This window comes from Alternaria burnsii (genome assembly GCF_013036055.1).
Source record: "Alternaria burnsii strain CBS107.38 chromosome Unknown 701, whole genome shotgun sequence".
Taxonomy (NCBI): domain Eukaryota; kingdom Fungi; phylum Ascomycota; class Dothideomycetes; order Pleosporales; family Pleosporaceae; genus Alternaria; species Alternaria burnsii.
The window spans coordinates 106,929-128,164 of record NW_024066124.1 but is presented as its reverse complement, the minus strand read 5'-3'; the positions used below and the strand labels follow the sequence as shown (position 1 = coordinate 128,164).

General features: G+C 51.4%; 8 protein-coding genes across 8 annotated transcripts; 5 read left to right on the top strand and 3 right to left on the bottom strand.

Annotated features, from left to right (window-relative positions):
* Nucleotides 1–50: 50 nt before the first annotated feature.
* On the top strand, nt 51–587 carry GT037_009871 (uncharacterized protein; the record flags this gene model as incomplete). The annotated part of the gene is made up of 2 exons (XM_038934918.1): nt 51–116; nt 171–587. The coding sequence occupies 2 exons, from the start codon at nt 51–53 to the stop codon at nt 585–587; spliced, it is 483 nt and encodes a 160-aa protein (XP_038782332.1).
* A 279-nt stretch (nt 588–866) lies between these two features.
* On the bottom strand, nt 867–1,355 carry GT037_009870 (uncharacterized protein; the record flags this gene model as incomplete). Its single annotated transcript, XM_038934917.1, has 1 exon — nt 867–1,355. One exon carries the CDS (start codon nt 1,353–1,355, stop codon nt 867–869), a length of 489 nt encoding a protein of 162 aa, XP_038782331.1.
* Nucleotides 1,356–1,675: 320 nt separating this feature from the next.
* On the top strand, nt 1,676–4,402 carry GT037_009869 (uncharacterized protein; the record flags this gene model as incomplete). Its single annotated transcript, XM_038934916.1, has 5 exons — nt 1,676–1,754; nt 1,804–2,109; nt 2,175–2,775; nt 2,849–2,858; nt 2,912–4,402. 5 exons carry the CDS (start codon nt 1,676–1,678, stop codon nt 4,400–4,402), a joined length of 2,487 nt encoding a protein of 828 aa, XP_038782330.1.
* On the bottom strand, nt 4,362–9,046 carry GT037_009868 (uncharacterized protein; the record flags this gene model as incomplete). Its single annotated transcript, XM_038934915.1, has 7 exons — nt 4,362–4,563; nt 4,833–5,803; nt 5,856–6,526; nt 6,581–7,116; nt 7,274–8,333; nt 8,385–8,862; nt 8,909–9,046. The coding sequence occupies 7 exons, from the start codon at nt 9,044–9,046 to the stop codon at nt 4,362–4,364; spliced, it is 4,056 nt and encodes a 1,351-aa protein (XP_038782329.1).
* Nucleotides 9,047–9,760: 714 nt separating this feature from the next.
* Nucleotides 9,761–12,573, top strand: GT037_009867 (uncharacterized protein; the record flags this gene model as incomplete). The annotated part of the gene is made up of 4 exons (XM_038934914.1): nt 9,761–10,232; nt 10,288–10,312; nt 10,457–10,571; nt 11,068–12,573. 4 exons carry the CDS (start codon nt 9,761–9,763, stop codon nt 12,571–12,573), a joined length of 2,118 nt encoding a protein of 705 aa, XP_038782328.1.
* Nucleotides 12,574–12,692: 119 nt separating this feature from the next.
* Nucleotides 12,693–14,077, bottom strand: GT037_009866 (uncharacterized protein; the record flags this gene model as incomplete). The annotated part of the gene is made up of 2 exons (XM_038934913.1): nt 12,693–13,182; nt 13,770–14,077. The coding sequence occupies 2 exons, from the start codon at nt 14,075–14,077 to the stop codon at nt 12,693–12,695; spliced, it is 798 nt and encodes a 265-aa protein (XP_038782327.1).
* Nucleotides 14,078–16,129: 2,052 nt separating this feature from the next.
* On the top strand, nt 16,130–17,389 carry GT037_009865 (uncharacterized protein; the record flags this gene model as incomplete). Its single annotated transcript, XM_038934912.1, has 1 exon — nt 16,130–17,389. One exon carries the CDS (start codon nt 16,130–16,132, stop codon nt 17,387–17,389), a length of 1,260 nt encoding a protein of 419 aa, XP_038782326.1.
* Nucleotides 17,390–18,617: 1,228 nt separating this feature from the next.
* Nucleotides 18,618–20,456, top strand: GT037_009864 (uncharacterized protein; the record flags this gene model as incomplete). Its single annotated transcript, XM_038934911.1, has 1 exon — nt 18,618–20,456. One exon carries the CDS (start codon nt 18,618–18,620, stop codon nt 20,454–20,456), a length of 1,839 nt encoding a protein of 612 aa, XP_038782325.1.
* Nucleotides 20,457–21,236: the final 780 nt, after the last annotated feature.

Here is a 21,236-nt window from a genome sequence, read left to right as displayed (position 1 = left end):
CGATAAAGCTGTCCTTGAAACCATCCACTTGAACCAGGTGCCAGACTTCCATGATCGGCCAATCACCGCGCGACGGCGTCCGGGCAGCTCGTGGTATGCTCCAAAAATCCAAACATGTAAGTCGCCCGCACATGTTGCACAAGGTGAATACATGGACTAACTCTAATCAGATACACAATGCGAATTCGCGCGCTAAAGCAGCTAGACGAGCCATAACCGCGCTACAGTCTGAACTCCGAGAACTGGAGGCTCTTGAGGACGATGAGGCTCCCATCAAGGATACGCTGGATGCTCAGATTGCCGAGATTGAAAGTCTGAGGCTTGCGGTTTCTAAAGAGAAGAAAAGGGTGGCATGGGCGACGCAAACCTCTCACAGTTTGGCTGCGCAGGTCAAGAAGCTGGAACAAGAGCTTTTGGATACAGGTGAAGAAGCTAGGCGCGCATTAGCTGATGTGGCTATTGAAATTGCTGAGTTGAAGCAAGAGCTCGACGAGGAGAGGGCTAGGTGCTCCGCCAATGGCGATGCGAAGCAGGAGTTAGAAAAGCTGAAGCAGAAGTTGAGGGAGATGTGCGAAGGTCCAGAATGACCAGATTGGGCAGTAGGGTGATTGTCTCGAAGGAGATTCTGGAAGACTATGAAGCTTCTTGATGAAATCTCCGGTGGAAAGAATGAGTGGAGAAGGACATAATGATTCTACAAGTAAACTCTATTGCACCAGCCAATTAGCTATGCCCATCTCATCAACAGCGGTTCTGGATTTATTCTTCTTCTCCACTTCCGTGTACTTTGCTCTGAGTGTTCCATGCGCTCCTCCACTCAACAATTACTCCACATCTGTTTACACGATTTCTTTGACCTAGCTCTCCTACTCCGCCTTCTTCCTCTTTTGATAGCTTCCAAACCATTCGGGCTTGCAGAGGAGTGCAAAAGTTCTCCATGCTATGAATGGCATGATTTGCCCAGCTGTAGCTAGCAACGAGCTTCTCGGGATGCCTCCCTCCATCATAAGCGCCTGGCATACCACCATTGGCACAAACAACAATTCCCAGCCCAGTATGTAACGATACACCATCTTGCGCGATTCGACTGCAACTCTGCTGTTGGACACGTAGAGACCGACTGCGCCACCGACGAAGATATTGGCAGCACCCCATTGCTGAGTCATCTGTAATGCCGTTGTCGTTATTTGAGTAGCAGTAGTACCCAACATTCGGCCCAGGTAATGACGCGGAAAAAACAGAAAGTAAGAGCCGGCAGCGACTGTGATAGCGGATTCGAAAGCAAAAGCGCCACGAAGGACGTCGCTTGAAGAGGAAGGATTGGCTCCCTGGAGGGAAGGTGCGTGAGGTGACATTTTTTGGCGTTTGATGTTTTGAGTTTTTGAGTTCAGGTAGAGACTTTGGGAGTGAATGGAAAGCTGTGATAGTGTATCAAATTCATACTCACCAAGTCGCTTTTATAATTTGGCCTATTCGATTACTGTTACCTGATGCACGTACTGCTTGTATGCCAAGCCGCCACCATAACGTTATGCTCAAGACGAAAAGGGTAAGGCGCCCCTGATTAAAGCGGGGCCGAAATTTGGACCCAGCCTCTCCTCCACCACCCTGCGTGATCATCCTTCCACAAGCATCTGAATCTCGCGTGTTCAGCTTCAGCATAACGGGAAGCACAATGTCGTCTCAAGATGTCCCTGTTCCGCAGGGTCCGGATCGCAAGCGAGTTCTCAACGTGCTCGCCCAACGGAGATACCGTAAGATGTCTACGCGTACTACTTCCTATCTGACTCTTACGCTATCCAGGTCAACGTAAGCGAGAACGATTGCGATCCTTGGAGAAGATGATTCAAGCTAGCGGTACAAACGTAGCGCATGGTCTGGATAGAGAGGAACAACTTCAGCACTCGACAAAGCCTTCAACACTGGGGCCATGCGGCACCGTCACATTTGGCAACAATCCCCTCTATGATCCGTTTCAAGGTTTCGAAAGTGGAACAGTCGATCCGTCCTTTATGGGTCTTGCGCAGTATGATATGACCTTCAACACGTCGGCAATCTCGTCGTCATATGTGGGTGATCAGTTCGGAATCAACCCTAGTCTAACTTATGGTATGCCCTAGCTAATCTGCAGTTATGCTTACTGCTGTGATCATGTCTACTGACTTGGTCTACAGCGAATAGCGCTCGGAGCGATACTTCAACGCTTGATTCACAAGTATCAGCAGAACTCCAAGATCTCGAAACTTCCCAGTTCACCTTCCCATCAGATCATATCATTGACATCCCATGCCTCAAAACTATGGAGATCTCTTTACGTATCGCACAGATGCTTGGTCTTGGAGATGAGCTTTTGGATCTCAGCATAAAACGGGTTCTGGACGTGTCGAAACTTTCTGTCCCTTTAGAGGAACTGCCTGAGAACTTACGCCCGACGGAAGCACAGCTTCTATTGCCACACAATCCGATGATAGATGTCCTTCCTTGGCCATCTGTCAGGACGAAGCTCATCTGTCTTTTTAGTCAGCCTGACCAGCTCAGACCACCCATTGCGAGAGGCTCCATGGCCATCATGCGGCTGATGTATAGCATCGATGATGAGTCCGAGGGACTTCGTGTTGTATCTGATGCGAATGAACATGGCATTGATGTAAGAGGTTGGGAAGTCGGACAAGCCGTCTTCAAAGACTGGTGGTGGATATTGGATCCTGAAATTGTCTCTAACTCGAACCGACTAAGGAACATGAGAGGAGCACCCAGATTGGAGATCTCGATACTGTAAAAAGGTATCTACGCTGTATTCGAAGCCATGATGATTCTACGGGTCGGCCCGCTTTCCTCTACGCAACAGATCGACTAGGGTATGATGAACAAATGAGAGAAGGCTGCCACGACACCGGTTTCAGGCTTACAGCGCTATGCCTGGGATTCTCGGAGCCAAGCATCGACCAAGACATTTGAGCTCGCAGCAGACATCTATCAACCGCTTCTCGCTCAAAATCAAAAGGCCGCAGGTACCATTCTAATCCGCTGTCCATACGGGCGCAACCTTCTCTTCGCATTGCTCGGTGTGCGGCCCCACGCAGCACGAGGCTACAATTGCCTCTTTGTGAGCTGCCGAGGTACCTTCGGTTCGGGAGGCAAGTTCGCACCCTGGCAGAATGAAGAGAAAGATGGGAAAGCAGTGGTAGAATGGATGCGACAGCAAAGTTGGTATACCGAATCCTTTGCGACGTTAGAAGGCTCCGACCTAGGTTATGTGCATTGGGCTCTGTTGAAGGATCCACCAAGCGACATGGTAGCTGCAGTGATACATAGCGCACCTCATAACTTCGGCCAGCAGTTATGGGGTACGGGATCGCTCTCGCTGGAATGGGTGGCTTGGGTGGACAATGTCTTGCATCAGGAAGAAACAGGGACTGACAACATGAGAAGGACATGGAGCACGATGAAACGAATGCAGCCTATGATGCGTGGACCGGGTCTTGCGAAAAACATCAATCACCATTTCGATGGTCAGGCGCCATGGGTGGAGTATGTGGTTGACCATCCGGATATCGATACGAGGGATCCGTTTTACCAGAAGATGAAGTTTGAGCAAGCGCTGGAGCGGGCGAGTATTCTGATTCTACTCGTAGGCGGGTGGTTCGATGTTTTTACGCAGCAGACTTTGCGACAGTACGCGCGGCTGAGTGAGCGCAGTACAAATGTTGCGCTAATGATGGGCCCGTGGAATCATACTCAAGTCGGTATGCAGGCCGAAGTACACAAGCAGTCGTACAATTGGATCGAACAGCATCTCGCGAAGCGGAGTGTTCAAGCGCAGAAGAGCTCGGTCAGATACTTCGTTACTGGAGCGAAGGAGCGGCAGCACGAAACGACTTGGGCACCACCGATAGTCGTACTGGAGTGGTATCTTGGATCTGGTCAGCGTTTGACAACTCAGAAAGCTATTGAAGAAGGATATTCATGCTTTGTCTTTGATCCGAAAGACGCCACGCCAACCGTAGGGGGTGATCTGCTGCTTCTAGGCGGAGGAAGTGCCGACGATAGTGCGCTAGCAGCCCGCTCCGACGTTCTTACCTCCACGACCGAACTTCTCAAAAAGGATGTTGAGGTTACAGTCAAGATCTTCGTTCAGTTGAGCTATGCAACCGACGATTCGGATATAGATTTGTTCATTCGTATCAGCGAAGTTGATGCGAAAGAACGGTCTCATAACATAACAGAAACTTACAGGCGACTGAGCGTGACAAGTGGAGTTCAAACACTCGTTTTACAGCTCAACGACTGTGCGCATAGGTTTAAGAAAGGTTGTCAGATCCGGTTGTTGATTGCCGGGGCATCGTTTCCGCAGTATTCGGTCACTGCTGGTCGTAGAATTGGCGAGACTTCGGGGCAATGAAAGAATGCCACACATACTGTACGCTACGAGTACCAAAGCACTTCCAAGATACTGCTTCCTGTGGTAGTATAGATGATCTCTTGTTGATGCCACGAGGTGCAAAGATCTCACCATGATCGGCAGCGTCCCAGATGCTGTGCTTAAGGAGGTGCGACGAGGTACTGTAGTTCACGCGAATGGAATTCTCTGTGATGCGGATTTTGTCAGTACATGACTAATTGCGTCGGTACTACGGGTTACAGGCTGATCAGTCTTCTTGTTGACTCATGTACTATGGGCTTAGTTTCCTAGATCGGATAAGCAAGATCGAGAATTACCAATTTGTGATAATAACGTTTGCACCTTACAGAAGTTTGACCTAGCTGAAGAGAAGGCTACTGCGAGTGATGAAGACAATAAAACTCCAATTAAAGTCATGATCTACTACAACTAGATCAATACAATAGTACGTGGCGGAACATGATCCGATGTGGTTGGCCAACGCCACGATCCTGGTTCCATTGGATTTCCGAGGTCGTCATAAATAACCTTGTCACCAGTATTTTGCACACGCCGAATCTGGACAACCCCAACACGCACATAGGTGTTCGTCATATGTTCGACCTTTTCGATACATATGCCCCAACATGGTGTGATCATCAATACATCGCAGGACATATGATGAACAAAGTCAAAAAAGACTGTACCCTCAGTCGATGCGCCGTTACGGAGCTGAATCATGCAACTTAGGTAACCCAGAGGATGGTTTTCGACCTGGTGAACATCTGTTATAAGCGTTACTGGTCCCTTGAGGCGGGCGAAACCCTCCTTGAGTGCCCCAAGGGGGTCAATACCGCAGTGAGTGACGCTGCACTCTTCGAGACAAGCACAGTACTCAGTGTCGGAGTTCCTTGACGGGTGCGTAATTTTACCTTTTACAGACGCCCAAGACCATGAAGGAGCGATCCATTCGTTTCGTCTTCTCGGTGTTTGGGGATGTCCTTTCAGTCTTTCTGGCGAACCCAACAACATCTCTGGGTGCCACAAAAGCCCGTCCAGGAAGTGCTGCTTCCATAATCCAGCGTAGTACGTGTCACCAGTAAGCTTTTGAATCTCTTGAATGATACCCGATATTGCTGGTAGAGTGTCAGTCTCATAGGTCACTTGGCGTGCGCTATAAGCCTCTATAAAGCGGGTCCAGTGTCTTATTGCGAGTCGTTGCGGCGTGGATTGACTCAAAGATTCTGCAATCAACTCAATTCGTGTGGCTATGATCAGACCGCAATGATCTTCGTGGCCCTCTTCGGTTCCATGAAACTGATCGCATCCCCAGGTCATCTGGTCTCCCTTGAAGCTTAGAACACGACGGGAGAGAAGGCTTTCTTGGGCAGCCCATGCACGAAGATCCAAAGGCTGTGAGTACTAAACCATGTTAACGTCTGATAAGCATCAGGACATGTGGTTGATGACTCACTCCATATCTAAAAATGGAAGGCGGTTGGAAGTATAACTCGAATGGGCCCTCATTATCTTCGATGTCTATACAGAACGGGGAGCGCACTTTGCGAAGACCAAGAAATCCTTCGTCACAGCTTTTTGCTCTTGAAGCCGCTAATGTCAAGTACGCATTGGAGTAGACATCTCCCATGTGTGCAGCTTCGTATTCCCAGTCTGTTTTAGAGTCTTGCAGTATGCACAGACAATCGATCCAAATATATTCAATGCCCATCCATCGCACAATCAGAATAGCATCTTGTAATGTCCGTGGTAATGTGTCAAAGCCGATAGCGAACTCGTGTGCTTCCAGATTAGCTGTAGTTGTTTTCAAGGGTAAGTCAGCGCCCCAGCAGTAGCTCAACGCAGCATACTGGCCCGTCTGACCACTGGAAGTTTGGACAAGCTTGCAATTTGCTCCTTGAAACAGCTCTCGCCAATTACGACAGCTATCAAGCATGTCTCCTAGCTCGAGCAACGCGCTTACGTCCAAGACCCTTGTCGGTAGTGGAACAAGTCTGGTCGACAAATGAGAGCACTTGGGGTGGTCATTATTGCATCCGTCTAGCCAGGATAGCATTAGACTCAGCGTGTCAGGGTGAAGTGTGTCTCGGAAGACAACACGATCGAGTGGGCCCTTCAACGAACTGACTATATGGCTTGATCAGTTTCGGTGCACCTATGTTCAGGTGTGATAGGATTTACTGAGACTTTTCCGGAGATTGAGCTCCAAATTCCAAGTCTTCGTTCCGTGAGGGTTGCCTAAGCTAACGATAAAGCTCGGATAGTGGTATTGAATCAACCGGAACTCCATCCAGATCATAAGGTTCCGCGACATGGCCGTCTTGGCCTCTTCCCATGTCATGGATTCTACCATGTTACGCCTGGTCCACGTGGCATCTTTGATGCTTAGCAAAACAAGTTCGCAGAATCGGCACGTCTTAGCGCGAGAAATCAACTCTGGCACAGTGCATCGTCGCTTGTTCCAAGGAAGGTGGTTTGAAAACCTCGGCGATGTTCGTCCAACCGAATTGAACCTGAAGCCGTCGTTCACGATCGCTTCTTCATCACGGTGGATGATCTTGCGAAATGGGATGAATCTGCAGACATTACACAAAGACATGGCTGCCGATGTAATATGCGTAGTGTGTGATGTCCTTTCTACAGTTCGGCCTTCACAAGGTGGGGTCTCAGCCTTCTCATAACGTGGCGTGCACGCTAGCTTCATATGGCGTACAATACTGTCCAATGACAGACGTGACTTTTAAGATGATATTGAACGTGTGACATGCAAAGTGACCACCAGAACATCTCTTCTTTTTGCCGTGATTGATGCTAGTATTCTTCGCAAATGCAGAATTTGACTAATGGAAATTTTTGGTGATGCTTCGACGCAACTATCCCAAAGACATCAACCCCGCATTCAACCTGTTCAGCCTTCCTCTAATCTTCTGCAATCTGTCTGCCACTGCCTCTCCTTTTGGAACCTCCTTCAACTCCACATCCTTCTTGCTCTCCACCTCTCTCATCCTCCTACTATCCTCCTTCTCAAACCTCTTCCTCCACATACCCATGTAGTTGACAGCCGCCTGTCTCATCCAGATACACCACCACATGCTCCCCGCCCACCGCACGAGCTCGTCATCCGTTGCACCGGCATACTTCACATCCGTCCACTGCATCTGGAAGTTCTTCTCGCGCGGCGTAGTAGCGAGCGAAAGGGTACCAGTTTCGGGGTCGAATGATGTCCAGCGGAAGAGACAAAGTAGCTTGGATGAGGGCGACATGTTAGCTGGTGGTGGATGCGGCGTGAATGGCACTGGTGGCGTGCGCGGAAGGGCATCGATATAGACCGGTACATCTTGGGATTGCGTAGAGGGGAGGGGAGGGAAGAATGACGAGACAGGTGAGCAGGGCGTCGTAGATGTGGCAGCGATGGATAAGCTCGGCGTGAGGGGTGATGTTGAAGGTGGTGTCATCTCGCCGATAATCGCAGGTGAGAGATCAGGAGTGGCAGAATGTTGGTGCTTGACAACGATGGTAGGTCGAGAAATGTCGCTGGTCCATCTATAGATGCCGGTTGGTATGGTATTCGTGATGAGATCTCTTAGTCTCCGCTCCTCGAATTCTTTGGCCCAGGCGGCGCGCTTGATGTAGTATTCGTTTGCAACATGAGGAAACATGGTGAAGACCTTGTCACGGACAGCTGCCCTGGTACGCTTATACCATAATCGAAGATCATCGTCGACGTGCTCGCTAGTTTGGCTATCGTTGTCCTCCAATCCGGTAACGCGTTCATTGAGAAAATATCCAGGGTAATGCTCGGGTACCCATTCTTTGATGAAAGGCGTCCAATGCGGCGCGCGATCTTCGAGACGGTCGTTGTACTTCTCCTCAGCCAGTCGTGCGGCGAAGTGACCCGGATGGAAGAGCCAAGAGCTGGCAAGTTGTTCGTAGACTATCATCATGATTAGCTTGCGCGCGTCACATTACGATTTATAAGACTCACTCTCGTCCTTGCTCTTGAAGCCAGCGCTCAGTATCCTCCGATCCAAACCTACGACCCGCAGCGCATCCTTCGGATCCTTGCTAATCCACACCATGCTTCCAGGAAAGTTTGTCTCTTCAACCTCTTCAACGCGGATGTGCATACCTTCCGGGTCGATTGTAAGACCCAGCGGCTTCACCATACTTCCGATGATCTTGCTGTTGCTTGCGTAATTGAGCTCAAAATGGCACCAACGAAACAGCTCGGGCTTGAAGCAGACCTTGACGTCGATCTGAACAAAGTAGTTTTCTTCGCCGTGGGGAGCATCGATGGCAAAGTACATGCAATCTGGGGTGAGATAGCCCCGACGTCCGTGGGTAGTATCAAGTACTTCTTTGATGAGACATACGGTGCTCTGCCAGGGAAAATCGTCGATCGAGGTGCTGTGTCGAGAGTGTAGAGGTTCGCAGACTAGAAAGTCGACGTCACCAAAATCATCCTGCCATTGTCAACGAATTCAGTGTATGTGCGATGTATAGTCATACCTTGCCGGGCATCTCAGTTGGCACAACAACTTGTGCGAAGACAGTCTGCAACGCAGCGGTCACCTGTGCTTTGACCTTGTTGTAGACAACTAGGGAGATGCGCGGACAGTATAGTCCTTTGAAAGCATGGCCACCCATCTTGTGCTGTAGTCGATGGAACAAGCAGTGGTCAGTGTTGTTGAAACTTGTAGAAGATGGTAAAATAGCAGGGTGGGAACGAGAGGTAGAGATCTTGTTACATTGATGTATTGTACTGAGCAATCACTGGACAAAGTAAAGGTGATGGCAGCTGATTTACTTTAGGTGCAGGTAAAGGACACCCAGATCACATGGCGAGTGCTTGACGGCACAAAGACCGCAATCCTGTACACCGTCCTCTTGAGATGATTTTGTTATCTTCCAGGCTGACATTCACTTTGGGTATTCTATAGGACGTGTGCGACTTGGTACATCGAGTCTTCTTAGAGCTGTTCCATCTTCATCGCGCATGCAGCAGTCGACAAACCGCGAAGGTACAGAACCGTTTCTTGCTCATATGCAGATGAGAAGCAGCTCTGAGTTATTGCGCATCATGAAGAGTACATGTCTGCAGCCTCTGTATCACTTCAACGTACCTTGGTGTCTGTAGTCTCCAGGACGAATTATGCCTCATCGGCAGCCTTCCAGTTTGCCATCCATAGCCACGACTGCAACGTATGTTTGCGGCGTTCAGAAAACGGTTGGACGAGGCTGTCTCATATCACCTTCACCACCACCGCCCATGCGGCGCAGCAATGCCACGAGCGCTAAATCTGAATACTTATTAGCACGACAACCACGACAACCACAAAGGAAATACAACCATCCCCTACTATGGCAGTGGCACGTCTCCAAGCAATCCTCGCATGCCTTCCTTGCGGCACCGCAGAAGCCAAAGACGAGACCTATCCCAACGAAAAAGCCGCGCTACTCTCCGCTGCTACATCCAACTCACGTCTTACCGCTGAGACTGCCGAGAATGTTATCGCAATCCTCCTGACCACGTCCCTCACCGGCCCAGCCCTCCACATGCAGCTCGACTCGGTTGTCGGCGCATCGGGCTGGCGCTCCAACATGGCCAAATACGTGCTAGAAAAGCTCACCGTCGCGCTGCAGGCGTCGCACGAGAGACTCGGCCCAACCATCCGCAGCGCCTACCATCGCGCATGGGAAGCAGCGCAAAGTATCGAGGGCTTCGTCATCGAGCATCCCGTCATGTGCACCGTCATTGCCCTGGGCGTACTTGCAGTCGTCGCGCCGTGGGTACTCGAAGCGCTCGGTTTCGCAGAGTTGGGGCCAGTCCAAGGTACGTGTTATTTTAAGACATGCGTTTGCCCTTTCATTGCTCATTCCCAATCAAGACGGACGTTGGATTAGGAAAAAAAGGTGACGATGAGCGACAGAAGCGAGAAAGGATGCGTCCCGCGGAAATTTGGAAAAAGCAAATGTGACAAAGAACCAAACAACTATCAAACTATGTACCTTTACGAATGACTTTCTAATTGCGGAAACTGACGCGACACAATGCAGGTACCTTCGCTTCCTGGTGGCAGTCGGCCTACGCTGGCCTGGTACCGAAGCGCTCGCTGTTCTCCTTTTTCCAGCGTTTGGGCATGGTGAAGTGGCACTGGGTTCTGGTCTGAGAGTCAATGAAGCTTGGTTGTCTTCTCTCCGCGCTTCTCATTTGTCAGGAGGTCCCTTCCGGGGTGATTTTCAGGGAAGCGGGGGAAGAAACCAGATGTAGAACGGCTATTGAAGGAGCCGATATAGCTGCAGGTTGAAGGATTCTGTTCATCTCGCGAATCTTGCTTGCATGACTGACATGGGGGGTCGCCTATATCGTTTCTTGCCTAAGGTCCTGAGGCCCTGTAATGCTCGTCTCCAGATGTCATCGTAATCTCCTCACGACGTCATAGAAGCTATGTCATACTCACTCGAGAACGACAGACTGCAAAAGACTGTTTCAAAATAACGCAACGGTTCCCGTCCCGCAAAGTTAACAGGTAACAAGGTTGATCGCAATCAAAAGCCGCAGACATGACTGAAGCGCACCGTGTGTGGGACCAAAGGGGAAGATTTGCGGGGGACCGTGGAGGCCGCGTAACTCATACGCGCCCGCGCTAATACTGTCAAAACAACAGCCATTTCCCTACCACCACCGTCCACTAGTCCCGCCAAGACCACTTGTTACGACACCATCCACCCCACGCACGACGGCTGCTCGCGGGAGGGGCGTAACGCGTCTCATTGGCTATTTGGGTTGGACGTCTCAACGTCTTTTCCTTGTCGTGCTTATCTGCGCCATCGCGATCGTTATGCGACAGCGACTGTATGTCCTCGGAGGCAGAGAGGTGAAACACAACAACAGCAACAACAACAATAATACTGCCCGCCCAACTTCTAGCGCGCTTGAACCCGTTCTCGAAGCACGGTCTATCAGGGTGCTTTGGGCGGCATGGTGCGACGCTGTTATCGCATACAGCAAGAATAAAGATGAAGATGGAGATGGTGGGGATAGTGGTGGTGTTGAGGAACCATGGCCGTGGGTTCTGGAGTACATTGGCACAGGCCTTACGACTGCCCAGAAGAAATGTTTGACTGCAGATGAGGACCTGAAACGAGCAGCTCCTCTTGCGGAAGCAGTGTTATTTGGTAGTGCAATGCATGATGGCTTGAGGGGGTATGTTGTAAAGAGTGGTAACGGGGATGTGGATGCGGATGGAGGTACTGGTGCCGAGCGCGTAGAGCAGAAGATCGTCCTATTCGGTACCGACCTCGAGATGGAAGATGGCGTACCAGAAATCCAGACTTTTTTGGCAAGCGAAAGCGGGTTCACAGCGACCATCACAGACGTGAAGATCGATACCTCAAGCTGCATATCGCTATACATGGCGTCTCCGTCTACAACCACAACCACAGAATTGATCCTGCGCTTTGAGAACTTTTCGCATCTCCGGCGGTATCTTTCTTTTGCTCCGCAGCCCAGCTCGCCTGCACCAGAAGTAACATGCCTCCCGTACACATCCCCGTCCCGACCTCAACATGTCGTAAACGCTACGACAACAACTGCTCTAGACGCCAATATGCGCGTTTGGACTTCAACCAGTGATCCCAGATACCCAAAATGCTTAGGTCGGTCATATGATGGCGGGTTCGACATGTCGCCCTTGCCTTATCTGGAGGAGTCATGCATCCAAAAGATAGCGGCTGGCGGTTATATGAGTGCGGCGGTGAGCTCGGACGGGGAACTGTTTGTTTGGGGTCAGGCGTGTCCTGGAGCAGGCAAGGAATTAGACGTGCTTAAGGTTAGTGGAGTAGAGGTGCAGGCTACAGGGATTGGTGTTGATGAGGAGCAGGATGAGTTTGTCAAGTGCCTTGATGTGAGGATAGATGGACAGGTGGCGAGGGTGTATGATGTGACGGTTGGCCATGGGCATATTTTGGTGGCTGCTGAATTGTTCGGAATGGGAGAAGAGACCAAGAGTGTGTTGTTTGCAGCTGGAGATGACAGTGAAAACCAGCTTGGTCTTGAAACCGGTGCAGATTTCAAGGAGAGTTTTGAAGAAGTCGCATCTTTACGAGACAAGCGAATTGTTCAGCTAGAAGCGGCTGGATGGTCAACTTATGCCGTATTACTCGAAAAGTAAGTGTACATTATTGTATGCTTTGTAGTTTCCAACTAGGTATCATATTAGGTACATCGATACAAGTGAAGAACTCAACCTAGCACGCCATGTACCAGAGTGAAATCGATCCACAGCTCTGCTTAACGGAGGCAGCCTCCACAACGCGCCGATCCTCCGCAACAGTATGTCAGAAACCTCAAACGATTGGCTGGTCCTTGTTCGACATTGAACGTTGGAGCCTCCGCGTCGACCTGTTCATCGTGGATACTCACCGCTGGTGCTGGTACTGGTGGCAGATATCCGTTGAGCTCAATAGCGATGGTCGTCGTGACCGTAATGGATCCGGCTCTGCTCTGGTCCTTCGAAGGCAGAATCATCATTTGAGGTCTTTGTGAGTCTCCACAGGCCCTGGATGCCGAATGATTGGATCTGCGAGTGGTGAGGTGGGTGAGCCGGCGCGGGAGGATGTGCTCGAACATAGGGCGTAGGTGAGGGCAGCATGCTACGACAATCCCAGTGCTTATCTGGGCGGTTGCCCACATCAAGGTGGTGCCTATATCATATGTTACGTCGCCTTGATATACAACATCGGCGAGTGAGTTGACGCGAAAGCCACCAATGAGTATGTTGCTAAGTTGGTTAGTCTCTGCGGATTGAGAAGTGTAGATGCTTCTCGCACAGTAACCCCAAAGCGAACATCAAGGAGACAGCCGACTTATGTGATCGCCGCAGCCTCAAATGCCAGACGACATAGTGTGGTGAACACCAGATCCATGCATCCAGAGCCACCCCCAGTACTGCTGTGGATACTACGTAGGGTTTCAACTTGAAACAGTGTTCTGGGTTCTCCAGAGGCATCAGGTAGTTGTGTTTCCATGGACGGCAGTGGAGTGCAATGATGACGACAGACGCAAGTCCCAAGGCAATTGCTGTAGCGATACAAAAGTGTGCTGTAAGTCAGATTAATGAACACGTGTGTATCGGAAGTGCCTGGTTGTCCGAGGGTCAACAATACCACCGTGTCTCAGCCGGCTATAAGTTTTAGTGTATAAGGTTCGGACGAAGAATACGAGGATTGCGCATCGGGTGAGGGCGATGCTGATAGCCATGGGAAGCCGGAAGAGCCATAGTATCTGCATGCATAAGCTCTGTCCAGGATGGAAGAAGCATACCCCTACTATCAGCGTTCGCTTGAGGTCTGCCATGGTAGCTGTCACTATGTGCTGATGGACAAGACTAGCAGCCATCGCTTCGTTGCATTAGCCATGGCATTTGGTTGCAGACAGAAGGACTCGCAAACTATGAACATTGCCATGACCACGTATTGGAGGAGCTGATGCATGTGGTCAGACATCGCACTCGCTTTCGCTACCAGGCTGGGCAGTACCAGAGCAAGCAGTAGGAAAGTATCGTCGATGGTCCATGGCAGTAGCCGTGACCGCTTTGCGCAGAAGCGTGCCAGGAGGAAAAGCAGAGGTAACACCGACAGAATAACAAGGCCCGCAATATATTTGCCGAACAGCATGGGTCGTCTCGGATCGTGCCGAGTAAGGAAAAAAAGAACCGGCGGAGTACCTGGAAATCGCTTCAGGATGCAGCCGTGCGCATTACGAGATGGGATAGGGGATAGGGCGATGCAAAGCTAAACGGGCGAATAGGTCTCGAAATAGATGATAGGGTTGTGGCGGAGGGGAGGAAGATAGTGGTGGATGGGAATCGAAGATGCAGATGCATATGGTTATGCGGAGCTACTGCCGTCGAGGCTGGTGAAACACATGAGAGACAGCAATAAACGCAAGAGCGGTGCCGATGAGAAAGTGAAGCAATCCGGGAAGCCGCCGTTGGGATGCCAGCATTGAGCATGGATGAAGTGAGTTGCTGGCACCCCTTTGTGGTAGCGACGGCGGCGACAAGGTTCCATTACTGGTCCGGGTGTTGCAGGTGTCAAGAGGAGTTGTTCGGGCACATCCTGGACTACCGTGCACATCAGATTGCCATATCCGCGACCCATTAATTACCTGATGATGTCAATCGCGGAAGAAAAAATGCTGCCGTGTTGATGCCCGGGTGACCAAAGCTGTAAACAAACCTGACATATCGTGACTGCCCAAGTAGTAAGCGAAGCCCGGACGGGGTTAGCACGGAGATCAGGGCAGCCAAAGCCTGAGCAGGCGGCGAGAAAAGCAAATGAGGGGCGCTGGCGAACAAAGAGGGTTCGGTGAGGGTTCGTAGAGGTCACCAGCAAGTCGCAGAATGGTGCACAAGGTGAATTGTCGGGTTTCAGAGTGCCCGCCGCAATGTAGGCCACCAAGTATGGTGCGCGCCTCAGCCTCCATTGTACGGCTTTCTTGCGCCACTGTCGGACCTATCGACACCCACACGGCACCGGATATCCGACAACAGGCACCAGTTCGGAGGTATGACTCTTAAGTTGCTGGAAGGCATGCAACTCTATTGCGAGTTTCGAGATGCGAATGCTTTGCTCAGCCTCGGACCAGTGTCGCGTCTGCTCGAGTCTCGAGTCGGTCCGACCGTGTTCTTTTTTCGGCGTACCTGCTTTAGCACGGAGGTATTGACACACCTCGGACAATTATTACACGCCCGTATATGCAATCCATTTTGTATGCGCAAATTCATACATCACGACGAGCAGATGTTTGTCAGGCAACGGTACCCGCAGATGTAGTAGGATTCTCCGCTTGCGTGGCCAGCGCTGATCGATCGCACTTGAATCTCAGCTATGCTGGCTGCCGTCCAGTCAGAACAGATCGTCGGGCTCAAAACGCATCACCGGCAGGGCTGATCAGGCATTAGAGAAACACCTGAGAGAGGCAAAAAGCAAGGGTAGCGTCGATCATGATCACCACCACCTCACGCAAACAGGCCCCGTTTGAAGTGGGTACGATAGTTCACGCAGGCTGTCGCGGCACTGCTGCACATGGCTTCCCACGACGCTGAGAGGCTGTGAATTTTCTCACCATCAAGCGCTACAACGCGAACACTCCATGGCAAAACGGACAATCCGGTGCTGTTGCCACGACCGGTAGCAGACGGCGCATGACAGGCCGTACGCCCTCTATTCGCTGATTGGGCCGTTGTGCAAAACGCAAGCGGGATCCGGCAGATGGGTGCGCGCCATCCAGGGGTGCAGCATAGTTCATCCTTCTTTCTGCGCCTTTCCAAGGCCGTGCAAGACCCACCCATGTCAATGGTCCAAGGCTGTAAACGTCATGTGCCCGTCCAGCTGCCTGCCAACTCGTACTTTTCCGCTTGGGACCCATAGCATCTCTCGTCGAGCTAGGGCTGCCTGGGGAGTGGGAAGCGAGATGGGCCACTAAAGCCATCCTGACCTGATCCGTCGACCGTTTTTCTAGCTTCAAAGTAGCCTTGCCATCCGTTTTACACGCGGCAGCTTCTCTTTTCCTTTTGCTTCGACGAGCCATCATCGTTACAACTTCCGGAACCCCTTGAGACTGCACTGTGTATTTAGGGCTCTGCACTCCCTCTCGACTTGCTCCGTGGCTCTTACGGCCATGAACTAGCACAGCAATCCGCTCTATCCGGACTAATACATACCATGGAAAACCGACAGTCTTCGCCATCCCCTCGCCGGGCGAGTCCTCGACACAGCATGCAGAGACAGAGAAGTAACTCGTTCCCCATTGTCGAGGCTTTGGGATGCTCAACGCCAGAAGCACTCCTCATTCTGGCAGAGGGTAGAGCTGCAGTTCGGAAACGCCGAGCTCGACGCAACCAGTCAGTTGACGATGAAGTCAAACGCCTCTTCAACCCCCAAGACCACATCAAGTTTCTGGAAGGACTCGCCGCCCTGCCCACGCCGCAGGATCAACCATCTCCGTTTGACTCAAAATACTCGTTGCACTCCCGGGTCCCATCCGATGCCACAGATCACAGCACTTCAACGGTAGTGCCGCATGTGAACGATGGGGAGCCTCGGAATCTCTCACCAACGCTAGGCGACTATTCCGCCAACCTTGCCGCTTTCATCAAGAACCAGCTCAAGTCAATACCAACGTACCAATCCAATCATCGCCCCACATCATCCCTTTCCCCCCGATCATGCCCGGATCTATCGTTTCCCATGCAGACCCCTCCGTCACCGAATCCATCCGGTCGGCGACAAGTCGAGGGCCCAAAGGCAATTGAGATACCCCCGGTGCGACCACCGATGAAAAGCCAATTCTCCGCCTGGAGCTCCACCGACGACGAGACAGACGACGAAGCGCTTCCCCTACCGGAATATGCATTGCCGGCTTCGGCACCCAACTCCAAGGGAAGCAAGTACACGCCATCCATCTTAGGCTACTATGAAACCTCGCATAACAACTCGTCGTTTCTATTTTCATCAACGCCGCTAGAAGAAGAGTCAGAGCCCACTACGGCTAAAGCCTTCAAGTTTCCTGATCCGTCAGCACTACCTCGTTCGTCACCCGATGAGCAAGACCATGATGATGATGACGACGACGACAACGCTGCACACGAACACGACTACCCCTCTTCGTCTTGCCCCTCCCAGCCTCAGCTCACTTCCACGTCAGCGCCTTCGTATACGTCGTCTTCGGTGTCGAGTTCGAGTTACTTTGACTGCAAGCGACCTGTGGCGATCACGCCGCAAATGAAGCAAAGGGTGATTGCGGCTGTCACGCCCCCACATCCACACAACAAGAGGCTTACTGCCGTGTCGCCTTGGGAGGGGAATGCGTTTTCCAACGTACACGACGTCTATGTTGAATCGCAGCACCGCGTCAACGTCGATGGCATGTCTTTCGATATGCTCCGCGACTTGAACGTGTCCAGCAGACTTACACCTTGCTGATTGCGTTTACCACGCCTTGTTTCCGATCTTTCTTGTCTTACTAGCGCGCGCGTTTGGAGGTGTTGTCGTCGTTCATGCTGCCAAAAAAAGTGCCTGTGGTTCAGCTGGTCTGCGCCACATCCAAACGGCACCTTTCTTTTGGTTTTGCACATTTCTTCTTCCTTGTCTTTTGGTCCTATAAATATCCCTCTTGTAATCTTGTACCTCTGGGCGTTTCATACAAGACTGCTTGGCCTTTTCTTATGTCTGCGGTTGTGGCTTGGTTCGGCAGAGTTTGTTTTTGTCCTCTTTTCTATTCTACGAACAAGCGGTTTTTACTTTTGAGTTGTCAGGCGTCTACTTGGAACACAGGACGAGTGTACGCGACACGAATTCCATTCTTTTAATCTAGCGAGAGAGAGAGAGAGAGAGAGAGAGAGAGAGAGAGAGAGAGAAGTTTGGTGGAGGCTAGCATAATTTTTTCGGTTGTGAGAAGTAGAGGGACACAAGTAGCGAAGACAGAATGCCAACACGGAAGAGGGTAGTAAATTTCGGCGTAGGTCAGTCTGAGAAGAAACATACAGCATACATTTGCACACAACAACGTACAAAACACATCTGGTAGCAATACACAAAAAGAATGACTTGCGCGCGTCTTGCTTTTCTCTGCACCTTGTTGAGGTACATGTGATGCTGAGATAGGGCTGGGAAGCTGCCATACCGAGTACCTGGGTTTGAGCAGGAAGGGATCTGAATCATGAGACGACGGCAGTGCGAGCACGGGTATTTTGATTAGTAGATTGTGAGCGGTGAAGAAGGGGGACTATATGCAAGGTCCCGCTCGTGCAGACGGCGTGTGTCGATCTGGAGACGGGCTGGAACTGCAAGGGTGGCGATCGGGGGATTTGGAGGGATGCGGCGACGTCATGTTTGATTGGTTTGCGCGACGCGGCGGCTTCTGCATGGCGAGGAACGCGACTGTGCCGCGAGAGCAAACATGACACGCGCAGCTGTCTGAAGACGCAACGCACTTGGCTCCATGGATCTTTGTTGCTGTTTTGCCTGATTGCCTTGATCTGCACTGACGCCCTTTGCCATTGTAGGCGAATCAAGGTACAGGACACGTTGAAGGTTGGAGTTCGACTTACCTTGACTGCAAGCGACCTATGGCTATCACGCCGCAAATTCACCAAAGCTTTCCCCACCACTCCCACTCCCACTCCCACTTCAACCGCACGCTCTGCCCACCATGGCAGACTCGGAGCCCAGCCTTGTGGCCCTGGCCCTCGGAAATGCCGCCTATGCCTTTTCCAAGGTGCAGCCGCTCTTGCCAGTCTACCTCCATATGATCCTCGCGTCTCTGTTCCCCATCTACGCCGCATCCCACGCATCCCTCACCCGACCTTCGACGGCTGCGAAACCCACCAAGAAAGGAAAGAAGAAGACACGGCGCGAGGGCGACGACGAGAACACGGACAGCGAAGATGAGGCAGAAGAACCCACGCACGAAATGGAAGGCCTCACCAACAAGGACATCATCCTCTTCCCCCTCTTCGCCGGAATAGCCCTGGCAACACTGTACTTCCTCATCAAATGGCTCGAAGACCCCACCGTCCTGAACCAAGCCCTCAACGCCTACTTCGCCATCTTCGGCGTCGCAGCAGTAACAACGCTAGTATCAGACGTCCTCGACATTGGCCACTCCATCATCTTCCCACGTCGACACGCCCTCGCCGGCACACTCTACCACGTCCACGCCAGCCATGCCCTCGCCGTACCAGTCGCCGGCACCACCAGCGTCAGCCAAACTCTTTCAACCCCCTTACCCGGCTTCCTCGCACGCATACCACTGTCGCAAGGCGTAAAAGAATGGCTCTGGGCCGACCGCGCCATGCCGGGTCGGAAGTGGACGCTCAAACTACACACACACGGCGCTCTGTTCGGGAAACTCAGAATCAGCGCGCACACCATGGTCGGTGCTGCCGTTGCACTCTCTACCATCCTCTACTTCAACCTCGTGGATAAACCATGGTATCTGACCAATCTACTCGGCTTCAGCTTCTGCTACGGGTCCCTCCAGATGATCTCTCCCACGACCTTCTTCACGGGCAGCGCGATTTTGGTCGGGCTCTTCTTTTACGACATCTACATGGTTTTCTTCACCCCGCTTATGGTTACTGTCGCGACGAAGCTCGATGTACCTATCAAACTCATGTTTCCTAAACCTGGGGGCAGGAACACGGCTGCTATGCTTGGATTAGGCGATATCGTCATACCAGGCTTGATGGTGGGACTGGCGCTAAGGTTCGATTTGTACCTGTTTTATCTGAGGAGACAGAAGCGCGTATCAGCAAAGACTGGTGAAAGTGGACAAGACGAAGCAACTGTTGTCAAGGCGGAATACTACCCTCTTGCAGGTCGTTGGAGCGATCACTTTTGGACGCATTCGTTCATGGGGAGGCCGCTGTGGAGTCCTATTTCTCCTACCGGTACTGTTTCGAGAACGCATCAAGGCGAAGAGGGGGACGAAGAGGCGCCATTCACCTTTCCCAAAGTCTACTTCAACGCTGCGCTGATAGGTTACGTGGGCGGTTTGGTTGCTACGTTATGCGCACTCCATCTTATGAATCATGCGCAGCCAGCGCTACTTTGGCTAGTGCCTGGTGTGTTGATTAGTCTTTGGAGTACGGCGCTTGTGAGGGGCGAGTTGGGGTTGATGTGGAATTACAGTGAGGAAATCGTTGAAGAAGAGGGAGATGCAGACAGGAAGGGGGAAAAGAAGAGAACGCCTGAGCAAGGCAGTACGAGCGGCGACAAGCATGACAGGAAGGATGAGAAGGCCGAGAGAGCCAAGACCAAGTCGCGCAGGTCGGATCGAGAGCTGCTCTCGTTTTCTATCGAGGCGCCGCGGAAACCTCGTCGGACTGCATCGATTGAGAGCGATGATGTAGAGGTGGAGCGGAGCGGCACTATGATGGCTGCGCAGTCTGTTGGTAATGGAACGTTTTGGGCGGGGTCAACATCGAACACGACGGCTCGTCAAGAGGTAGATACGGAGCCTGCTGGAAAACGTCTGAGGGTGAGATAGCAGAGCAGGAGAGGTCTTACGGTTATATTGTAACGATTGCGCATAATGGCTTGCATATAGCGATGGAGTTATAGGGTTTACTGGGTCTTGCATGGAGTCTTTTATGCTACACATTCGAATGTCATGCGACCCTTTTTACCTGGCAGTGTGTATGCTATATTACACATACATGTATATCCTATTCTTCACACAACAAACTGATCTTGATCTCTGTGCAGCTCCAGACGCTGACTCGGAATCTCTTACGAGCTGGAGACGGAACCTTGGTCGAAACCCATGAATGGGATAAGCCAGTGCGAATCTCTAATTTGAAGCACTCTCATAAGAGTTCGGCCATGCGAGACGCGAGTGTCATCGCCGGATCCAGGGTTTGGAGTGCGGACCTTGCGTGAATAACATGTTATTTGTCGAGTGGTTTCAAAACAACATCGGGAGGTGATGGGATGAGCCAGGGGTATACAAAAGGTAAAGTTGAACACAGTGGTAACCATCCAGGTATCCTTGAGACAGATACTTCGTCTCTCAAGGCTGCGAACCATGGCAAAAGATAGACAGGTCACTTGGCCTCTCTACGATCAGAATATCCACGCGAGCTATTGCAACAAGACATCGCCATCCGTTCCTTGGAATCGATACCGCTGTTGCATATGAGACGATGTTGTAGTTGAGCTAGTCTATGGTTGTAATGAGGGTTACAATGACAGCAGCAGTGACGGGGCGGGGAAGGAGAGAAAAAACGGATGAATATAGACTATATCTACCTCCTCAGGCAGTGCTTGC